This window comes from Haliotis rufescens, unplaced genomic scaffold, assembly GCF_023055435.1.
Source record: "Haliotis rufescens isolate VD_foot unplaced genomic scaffold, xgHalRufe1.0.p SCAF_1, whole genome shotgun sequence".
NCBI classification, from domain to species: domain Eukaryota; kingdom Metazoa; phylum Mollusca; class Gastropoda; order Lepetellida; family Haliotidae; genus Haliotis; species Haliotis rufescens.
Window position 1 is genome coordinate 1408544 of NW_025963779.1, and position 10968 is coordinate 1419511.

At 41.2% G+C, this 10968-nt stretch overlaps 1 protein-coding gene across 4 annotated transcripts; it reads left to right on the top strand.

Moving 5' to 3' along the window:
- On the top strand, window positions 1-7268 carry LOC124117474 (sarcoplasmic reticulum histidine-rich calcium-binding protein-like). Of its 4 annotated transcripts, none has more exons than XM_046479389.2 (7): window positions 1-29; window positions 678-753; window positions 1085-1165; window positions 1829-2017; window positions 4072-4215; window positions 4949-5134; window positions 6810-7268. In XM_046479389.2, exons 3-7 carry the CDS (start codon window positions 1090-1092, stop codon window positions 6893-6895), a joined length of 681 nt encoding a protein of 226 aa, XP_046335345.2. In that variant the 5' UTR covers window positions 1-29; window positions 678-753; window positions 1085-1089; the 3' UTR covers window positions 6896-7268. The 4 variants fall into 4 exon arrangements, with proteins under 4 accessions (XP_046335345.2, XP_046335346.2, XP_048237489.1 ...); XM_046479390.2 differs by having other exon boundaries at window positions 1829-1987; XM_048381531.1 differs by having other exon boundaries at window positions 7-25.
- Window positions 7269-10968: the final 3700 nt, after the last annotated feature.

Genomic DNA, 10968 nt, shown 5'->3' on the forward strand with positions numbered 1-10968 from the left:
CGTGATCATTCAGCGCGGACTGTGGGTAGGTGAGTTCATATTTTCATTTAAAGCATGGGGTGCAGGTTGGCCTAAGTACACTACTGGGGAGTACACTACTTGGGAGTACTGAGTGAGTGAGTGCGTGAGTGAGTGAATGAGTGGTTTTGGGTGCGTGCGTGCGTGCTTGCGTGGGTGCATGGGTGCGTGCGTGCGTGCGTGCGTGCGTGCGTGAGTGAGCTGAGTTTTACACGTTTAGCATTATTCCAGCCATATCTCACAATGAGACATTAACAATGAGCTTTGCACGTACAAATTATGGGAATGGGAATTTGGTGTCTACACTTTAACCACCTGGCTTCCTGAGCAACATCACATGTTGTACCAATGCAGAGAATCGAACCCTTGTCTACAACGTGATGAGTGCGCTATACCGTGCTAGCCTACCCAAAGAGCAACTGGTTTAGTTGTTGGATCCATCCATTTTCTCCCACCTTCCAGTACTGTTATTACATCCGCATGAGGAGACTACGGTTAAAGTCAAGTTCCTGACTGAGGTCTACATAATCAGTAGCATACATTGGTCATGTTGGGTCATGTGGTATTCCATACACAAAATACTTGACATAGACAACATGTGGTGTGTAATAAACTAAACTCGATTTACAGTGCAGGTTGTATGTCTTCCATCATTGCAGGTATCTGAAGCATCCCTGAGAGTCCTCTAAGAACATCTTTACCTTTCTTGAGATAGACAAAACCATAAGTGCCCAGGTGAGACAAACAATCAGGACATGTAAGATGATAAATATACCAGTTCGTTACTACCTTCACTTTGAACTTGTTTGTTCAAATAAAGTATTCAGCGCAGTTTCACCCGCATCCATGATGTTACAGAGAATAGTGTAATTTGTCACAGTTATCAAATGTTTGTTTATCTCATAAATGCATTGGAGGCAAATTATAAATACTAATTGACCTCTTTCTGTTCAGGATGCATTTTATAAAACTGGATTAAAAGCAAAGTTTGGCACACAATGGCACACAACATATTTTAAGATAGCCTTGACAGAAAACGATTCATGTCGTCATGTTGTTGTTTCAGTCACTATGAGGTTGTGGCTGTTGATGCTGATGCTGGGGACGGTGCTGCTGAGTCTACCATATATTCAAGGACGCTCACTCAGTAAATATGGCATTTGTTCATTCTGGATCTAATCAGATATAACGCCCAAAATGCAACAGTGTATGCATAGTGATGGATCATGAAGTCATACCATTTCAGTTGTTACTCATGTATAAAAACATTACACATTTGGGTTAACAGGTCGATAGCAGCTTTCCTTGTTTTCTTATGCACATTTTAGTCGTTCGTAAGAAAGAACAATGTATGATCAATCTAAATCAAATTAGTACACAACACCCCCTTAGTACCACACCAAAGTAGAGACTTTTATTAGTTGCCTCAAATAAGAATGTCATGACAACAGTTAATGACAGTGAAATGTTGATCTTTCATATTTTTCCCTGTTAAGATGTCAGTGGTAAATATGAACATAAGGTTTCACGCAATACAATAAAGCTTATTTAACAATGCACCTCAGGTCATAACTGTTCATGTACGATGTCTAGTCATACATTTGACAAGAAATATTAGGGATAGCAACTTATTTATTGTGCAGTCACGACCTTTCAGAGTGACATCATTTACCTGATGAATGATTTAGAAGTAGTCCTGAAACACCGTGTATGTGCAACGAAAAAGTTGTTATCCATAATATTCCTTGTCACACGTATGTATCCACGTATGTCCATAGAAAATGATATAGAAAAACCATCAATACAACAGGTGGAAACGAGGACGATGTTGCTAGTGACAACGCCGCCTCGAACGCCGCCTCGAACGCCACCTCGAACACCGCCTCGAACGACGACGACGATGACGACGACGATGACGATGAACACCCCGGAAAGGGACATGTTAAAGGAAAACACGGATGGAAACACGGTAACCGAGGAAAACACGGAAAGAATCAGGGTACCAAACTTGAAAAGCTCAAAAGAACAAATTAGTTCCTATTGAGGATTGAAATGTCATATCTTCGAAATGGATAATGTATACTACTTAAAAACTGAAACGCTAAGCCAGATTTGTGTGAGGTAGGAAACTACATTTATACGAGGAACCGTACAAGGTATTGAGCCAAAATGTTACGGAGAGAACACTTGGTGATTGTAGTCATCTCAGTTATCGGTACATATGAGAAGTCCAAGGTGGCGGTCAGCTACTTATCAGTAAAGTGTATGTCCCCCGATGGAATCGATAGCGGCCTGACATCTCCTGCCCATGGAAGAGACGAGTATGCGAATCTCATCCTGAGAAATGGTAGCCCACTCGGCTTGCAACGCAAAAGCCAACTGCTGCAACGTCTAGGGTTGTTGACGTCGGCGTAGCCGTCTATCCAATTCATCCAACAGGTGCTCTTTCGGGTTTAAATCCGGGGATCTGGAGGGCCAGGGGAGAACATCAACGTTGCTGTTGTGGAGACAGGCTCTTGTGATCCGTATGCGGTCGAGCGTTGTCCTGCTGGAAAACACCGTTTCTGTTGGCTGCAATAGGGAGGACGTGTGGTAGGAGAATTTCGTTGATGTATCATTGTGCCGTAAGATTGCCCTTGATATGGACCAATCCTGTCCTACCATGATGAGAGATGTCCGCCCACATAATAATGCTACCCCCCACAAACCTGTCCACTTCCTGTACGCAATTTCCGTCGTAACGTTCTCCCCGATGTCTGTAGACCCGTGCTCTTCCATCCCCTCAATGGCGGAGTAATCTTGATTCGTCGCTGAACCTTTCATCTCTCCATCGCAGTTGAGGCCATACCCTACGATATTGTCGACTCAATATGTCTTGCTTGTAGACCTTCTGCTCTTAAACGGTTTCGTATGGTCTGATCGGAGATTCTGTGCAATCCGGGTATTTTGGATGCGGTTGGGGTGGCTGTGGTCGTCTTTTTACGTAGGTGGCACAGTCGGATGTAGCGATCTTGGGCGGGTGTGGTTACTCTTGGTCGTCCCAACCTTGGCCGATCACGTGATGATCCATGCTGTTGAGACCGATCCCATAGCCTTGTGATATTGCTGGGCGTGACATTGAAAACCCTGGCTACAGCTGATCGGGATGCCACTGCCGGCAAGTGGCCTGTGACGTTGTTAATTTGCACTTCTGATAATCTTGGCATGCTGTTGAACTGCCACCGTTCCATTAGGGCAGATGGCAGGCACTCAAAACCCTGCAATTTCATACCGTACATAGTACTGCACGTGCAGTTCCAAGGCCCTATTGTTAATGCACTGGGTGCGTTTTTCCTAATCGTACGTGTTTACCGACTAATGATTTGCATGTCCTTGATGTGATCATTTTGATCCGGTAAATTTGTCACTGACACTATGACACATTAAACCTTTTCAGTTTGCACCTCTTGGTCCGCTAATTTTGCTTTTATGGCCAAAAATATACGTATTATTGTTTCTTTTTTTTGAAGAGTATATGACACAAACTTGACTGGGTCTTTGGTATAAAATGGGTCAACTGACACATGCATCAGCTTCTCTCTGTCTTTTTGGAAGTGGTTAAAACATGGCTTTCCTGGGACATGAACCAGCTCCTCTCTATGTATGTGGAAGTGGTTAAGACATGGCTTTACTGGGACATGAACCAGCTCTTCTCTATGTATTTGGAAGTGGTTATAACATGGCTTTACTGGGACATGAACCAGCTCCTCTCTATGTATTTGGAAGTGGTTAAAACATGGCTTCACTAGGATATTAACCAGCTCCTCTCTATGTATTCGGAAGTGGTTAAAACATGGCTTTCCTGGGACATGAACCAGCTCTTCTCTATGTATTTGGAAGTGGTTAAAATATGGCTTTACTGGGACACGAACCAGCTCCTCTGGAGGTACCAAATAGTTAGTAAAGTAGTGGGTAAAAATAAACTTTAAGGAATTTGGTAGAGTTAAAACTTCCCCAGTATTTAGTAAATATATCAGTTGCCAAATGAATTAATATAAAACATGAATTTTAAAGGTGGACACGATGATGATGATGATGATGATGATGATGATGATGAACACCATGGAAAGGGACACGGAAAACACGGATGGAAACACGGACATCCAGGAAAACAAGGATGGAAACACGGTAACCGAGGAAAACACGGAAAGAATCACGGTAACAATCTTGAAAAGCTCATAAGAACAATTAAGTTCCTTTTGAGGATTAAAATGTCATATCTTGGAATGGATAATGTATTAGAAAACCTTAACTGCGTCATGAATAAAACATAGGTTAACTGACACGTGCACCAGCTCTTCTCCGGCTTCTTTGTAGAGGGTAAAACATGGCTTGACTGGAATATACAGCAACGTTTTGGAGGTACTCGGTAGTGGTTAAAACATAGGTAAACTTGGACATGCATCAGCTCCTCTCTATGTATCTGGAAGTTTTTTTAAAACATGGCTTTACTGGGACATGAACCAGCTCCTCTCTATGTATATGGAAGTGGTTAAAACATGGCTTTACTGGGACATGAACCAGCTCTTCTCTATGTATATGGAAGTGGTTAAAACATGGCTTTACTGGGACATGAACCAGGTCTTCTCTATGTATATGGAAGTGGTTAAAACATGGCTTTACTGGGACATGAACCAGCTCTTCTCTATGTATTTTGAAGTGGTTAAAACATGGCTTTCCTGGGACATGAACCAGCTCTTCTCTATGTATTTGGAAGTGGTTAAAACATGGCTTTACTGAGACACGATCAAGCTCCTCTGGAGGTACCAAATAGTGAGTAAAGTAGTGGGTAAAAATAAACTTTAAGGAATTTGGTAGAGTTAAAACTTCCTCAGTATTAAATAAATACATCAGTTGCCCAATGAATTAATATAAAACATGTATTTTAAAGGTGGACACGATGATGATGATGATGATGATGATGATGATGATGATGATGATAACGATGATGACGACGACGATGACGATGATGATGAACACCATGTAAAGGGACACGGAAAACACGGATGGAAACACGGACATCCAGGAAAACAAGGATGGAAACACGGTAACCGAGGAAAACACGGAAAGAATCACGGTAACAATCTTGAAAAGCTCATAAGAACAATTTAGTTCCTTTTGAGGATTAAAATGTCATATCTTGGAATGGAAAATGTATTAGAAAACCTTAACTGCGTCATGAGTAAAACATAGGTCAACTGACACGTGCACCAGCTTTTCTCCGGCTTCTTTGTAGAGGGTAAAACATGGCTTGTCTGGAATATACAACAACAGTTTGGAGGTACTCGGTAGTGGTTAAAACATAGGTAAACTTGGACTTGCATCAGCTCCTCTCTTTGTATTCGAAAGTGGTTAAAACATGGCTTTACTGGGACATGAACCAGCTCCTCTCTATGTATGTGGAAGTGGTTAAAACATAGCTTTACTGGGACATGAACCAGCTCCTCTCTTTGTATTCGGAAGTGGTTAAAACATGGCTTTACTGGGACATGAACCAGCTCTTCTCTATGTATTTGGAAGTGGTTAAAACATGGCTTTCCTGGGACATGAACCAGGTCTTCTCTATGTATGTGGAAGTGGTTAAAACATGGCTTTACTGGGACATGAACCAGCTCTTTTCTATGTATTTGGAAGTGGTTTAAAACATGGCTTTACCGGGACATGAACCAGCTCCTCTGGAGATACCAAATAGTGAGTAAAGCAGCGGGTAAAATCAACTTTAATGAACTTGGTAAAGGTAAAGTTCCCTCAGTATTAAGTTAATATACTGAACCGCAAAAGTAACGTCACCCCAAGTAACATTGCATGAAAAGTTGTCATTTAAATATCAGGGTAATGTGTGTCAAAGTTTCTAAAATTTAACATTACCTTGTCCGGAAAAATGAGATTTGATGATAAAAAGCAAAGCAGGTGACAACAAAGCCGATCGCCTAAACGCATCACGGCGTGGAAACTGCGCAACAGATCATGGGAACACACCAGCGACACATGAGTGCGGACAACGTGCGTCGACGATTGACGAGCAGACACCTCCACTGTCACAGGCCACACCAAGGACCCATTCTGATACCACGTCAGTGAGCAACCGTGGGACCGTCTTCAGTGGGCATCACAGCACCAGCATTGGCGCCACCAGCAGTGGAGAAGAGTCTTCTTCTCAGACGAGAGCCGTTACTGTATCTCAGCAGCCGATGGCAGAGAGTCTGGCGACGCCATGGGGAATGTTATTCGGATGCTTGTGTTGTTGAAAGAGACTCGTGGGGTGGTCCGAGCATCATGGTGTGGGGTGGAATTGGTCTTGCACAGAGGGTCGGCCCTGTGGTTTTCCAAAACATCGATCCAGGGAGAGGCAGTGGTGTCACAGCAGCTCGGTACATTGATCAAGGCTTGAGACCACACGCCATACCTCATTTGGCACGTCGCCGCAACCCCCAGTTCAGCATGATAACGCCCGTGCCCACGCTGCAGGAGCAACAAGAAACTTCCTCCAGCAGAATGGCATCAGAACCATGTAGTGGCCTGCCCTCGCCCCGATTTAAATCCCATTGAGCACTGCGAGAGAACATTTAAAACTTTAATTTCAACCTTGATGATCAGTTTTGCCAAGTTTCATCTTTTTAACATGACTCAAAGTATGCTTACAGTGTTTGGACAAATAAGGTTTCTCATATATCTATCCATGGTGACGTTTCTTTTGCGGTTCAGTATATATCAGTTGCCCAATGAATTAATACAACACATGAACTTTACAGGTGGGCACGATAATGATGATGATGATGACGACGACGATGACGATGATCATCACGGAAAGGGACACGTTAGCCATGGGAAACATTGATGGAAACACGGTAACCATGGGAATCACGGATGGAAACACGGTAACCATGGGAAACACGGAAGGCAAAATGGCAACCGAGGAAAACATGGATGAAAAGAAAATGCAAATATCCGGGGGTGGGGGTGGAGGGAGGGGTGGAGGGGGGAACCGCTCAGTAATTTTGCAAATCAATGAACCAAACTAATGGGAAACTACATTCCCAGAAAACTATTTCGAAATGAAAATTTGCCACAAATGTATTTGATATCTCTGCTGGTTTGATATATATTCTGGTATAATTCCCTGATTTCCACGGAGCTGTCTCCACGGTTTACAATCTGTTGTCGCCATGTAATGTCCGTACTGAAGATGAATAAAAGCACATTAATCTGAACATACTTCGTTATTGATCAACGCAGAGTGTGCTTGAAAGAAGCATACTACAAGAACACCGTCAAAAAATAATTATTAAATACGCATGATAATATTTGTTTGAGAACTTTCTGATATCTTTGATTATAATATGATAGAAAGATGGAGAGATGAACAGATTTTCTCTATTTGTTGGAGGGAAATAGTATATTTCTCAGTCGCCCTGATTATGTTTGTGTTTACGGTTCTGAGATTTTGAATTTCAACTCACGTTGCCAAATATGTCCTGTGACGATATTAAATAGTTTACGACTTTAATTCAGTTTAAACGATGTAATTCACACTGCTTTTAGAGCTTTTCCTAATTTGCAGTCTTTGTTTGATGAAAGGCATCCTTGAGATTCAGCTGGTAATTTCAAGGATGATGTGTCAGAACTTGACCGCAGACACACTTATTTTTTAAACCAAGCGGTGCTTGCGCTAAAATTGGTTGATCAGTGCTACAGTTTGCAAGGCCTTAGTAAATGTTTCAAAAGGTTTTATGATGGACATGTGGAGGAAGTTTCCAAATTTGAAGCAACAATGAACAAAATGATGTCCAATGCAATTCCTTATTTTGACTTGTACCACATGTTCCGTGTTATTTAAGGTGAACAATTAACTTGTGTAAGTAAAGGGTGATTTTGCGAACACCTGGTATCTACACTGTAGTGATTCATGAACACATTATTATGAAATATAGGGAATCTTACCATGGACTCGCACTAGCACAAGCAGAACTAGCAGAACTAGCTTACAATTATGGAAAAGGCTTTGTCGCTTTTATTGGATTTCTCTGGGACATCATACACATAACCTTAATAGGCCTGTGGAAGGCTTTTCAAAACCCTTTCCATATCCAATAGAAATCTCTGCATAAAAAAATGTTTTATTTACGAATACACTCGAGAATTACTGTCGGATGATGAAACTTCGCACATATTATCCTAAGGAAAAGGCCACAAACTGACAAGGACGCGAGAGGCCTGTGTACAACATGAATGTCACAGAGAAGGTGAGGTGGGGCAGGGTACGCTCACCGTTTCCCGAACACTTGGTTTCATCACTATTTGATAGTGATTCATGAATACATGCTTACGATATAGACTTCAACTTCAAAAGAAATGCATGAGACGATACATTAAAACTGTCGGCGTAATTCAAAATTAACACATAGTTTAGTCTCAACAACTACAACAAAGTCAGTACATTCACTATCGTGTCACTGGATTTTCTGGCCCATATACGTTTGTTTGTTTGTTTTGTTTGTTTGTTTGTTGCTCAACGCCCCACTCAGCAATATTCTAGCTAAATGACGGCGGTCTGTAAATATTCTTGTCTTGACTAGACAATCCAGTGATTGATATCATGAGCATCGATCCACGCAATTGGATACGGTGACATGCATCAACCAAGTCAGCGAGCCTGACCGCCCGATCCTGTCAGTCGCCTCTGACGACAAGCATAGTCACCTTTTATACGTACTCTTTTCTCGAGCACCTGACGTCATCACTGATTTTAATTATCCATTCATGTAATGTTCATCGCTATTTTGCCATTTAATCCCAGTGGAATCTGTTTCAGTGGATCTAAGACTGGTAATATGCTGACGTTGACGCTGAATATTTATGATTATATGTCAATGTGTTTTATTGAGTAGCTTATGTTGAATTCCACCAGGGGATATAATATTTGTTTCATATGCTGAATAGTCTCTTCAAAATTGGAGCTCATATCAAACGCAAAATTCGAACTATTAAGCCATACACTGAAATGTTTTACTGTCATGATATCGAGAAGAGTTTCCTGAAAACAGTATTTCTATTTTGTGCTATCGAGGCGATATGGTATTTTGTAACCATCTTGAAAGGTAAAGGTAACTGGTATCATCCCCAGGTTTGGTCGTCGAAGTGGAAGGTTTTGTGTAACCAAGGTCAAGGTCACTGGTATAATATCTACGTTCGATCATCGTAGAGGATTTGAGTAATCATCACTGAAGGTCAAAATAATGTCACGATGCAGATTGGCGGTATGTTTTCTGTGACCAGACAATGTCCCACTTAAGACCAAGAGTGCCTTCTCTGTGCCAAGTCAAGCCACAATGCAGGTTTCGACGGTTATTTCAGAGTGCCGGAAACAATGCAAAACCATGCAGTACTATAATGTCCAATGAATTATGGCTGCTGTTGAAGTGTGCGCCAAGAGGCTGGTAATACCAAAGAATGAACCTACTGAATGACATCCATCTGTAACAAGGGTGTTGGAAGGATTCACTTCGCCGGGTACAAAATACCACATACAGGCCTTGCTTAATTGCGTGACATTTTATTGTCATTGTTCCAATTGTGACAATGCGTCAAACAACATCACTTTTATTTTTGTTTGTTTGATAGGCATTACTTAGAAGTTGACGGATGACAAGGTAGACACAATTTTATAGATAACAACTTCTTTAACAACTTCTTTAATACTGTATATATATATATATATTTAATACTCACAGTATTAAAGAAGTTGTTATCCATTAAAAATTGTGTTTACACTATCACTTTTATTTGTAAACATCATGTGAACAATTTATACAAGGAACTTGACATATCTCCTAATGGGCAATCTTTTTCAATTTATCATGCCTGCCTCTAACCAGCTGGGTGCGCTGACCCGGACCAACCTTAAACTGACAGCGCATGTGGCATGTGCGATAAGGGCGGTACATGTTTCTATCATTCATCGACCCGTGAAGATTCCGGGGTAGAATAGGTCTTCAGCAACACATGCTTGCCGTAAAAGGTGACTATGCTTGTCGTAAAAGGTGACTAACGGGATCGGGTGGTCAGACTTGCTGACTTGGTTGATGCATGTCATCGATCCCAATTGCGTGGATCGATGCTCATGATATCAATCACTGGATTGTCTGGTCCAGACTCGATTATTTGAGGACCGCCGTCATATAGCTGGAATATTGCTGAGTGCGGCGTTAAACAACAAACCAACCAACCAACCAACTATCATTCGTCCCTATTCGCATGTTACTACTTTCAAACACCGCCATACATCGAAACGGCGCAAGCTAATTAGACACGCATCAGGATATGGGTACGTCGATCAATATTATACTGAGTAATTACAATAATTTTGGGAATATGCGTTTGCTAATAAAATGTGGAAAATGTATATTATCGGTTCCACACCGCAGTGTATACAGAGAACAGAATTGTGTTATATATCAATTGTTGTTGTTTATCATGTTGGTTGATATATTCCAAGACAGACAGACAGACATATTGTTTATTTGAGTTTCAACTCACATACAAGTGAGCCATCCGTTAAGGGTTACGAGAGACTTAAAATATATCACAGAATATACAGCATAAATGTACTAGTGTAAAGTTACTAGCCATATGAAATATTATTTCTTCGTTGCAGAATAAAAAAGCAGGTTTAGGCTGTAAAATTTACATAATATTTGAAAAGTTAAATGAGTTTATCACTGTGTACACATGTATTTAAGTGTACACGCAGATTTGTTTACAAAGAGCGATATATTGCTGGGTCCAGCAAATGTACCACCAAATCCCTGTCTCAAAGACTGACCATAATCCCTAATACAATCAAGGAATGACTTTCTTTATAGTCACAGAAAGTATTTGACACAATTAATTAAACATGTGGATTCTCAAAAA

Bases quoted from the DNA above. Each gene is read 5' to 3' on its own strand.
- LOC124117474 (XM_046479389.2), top strand. From the start codon at position 1,090: ATGAGGTTGTGGCTGTTGATGCTGATGCTGGGGACGGTGCTGCTGAGT. The intron at 1,166-1,828 runs GTAAATATGGCA...TCAATACAACAG, and splicing joins TATTCAAGGACGCTCACTCA to GTGGAAACGAGGACGATGTT. The intron at 4,216-4,948 runs GTAACAATCTTG...TGTATTTTAAAG, and splicing joins AAAACACGGAAAGAATCACG to GTGGACACGATGATGATGAT.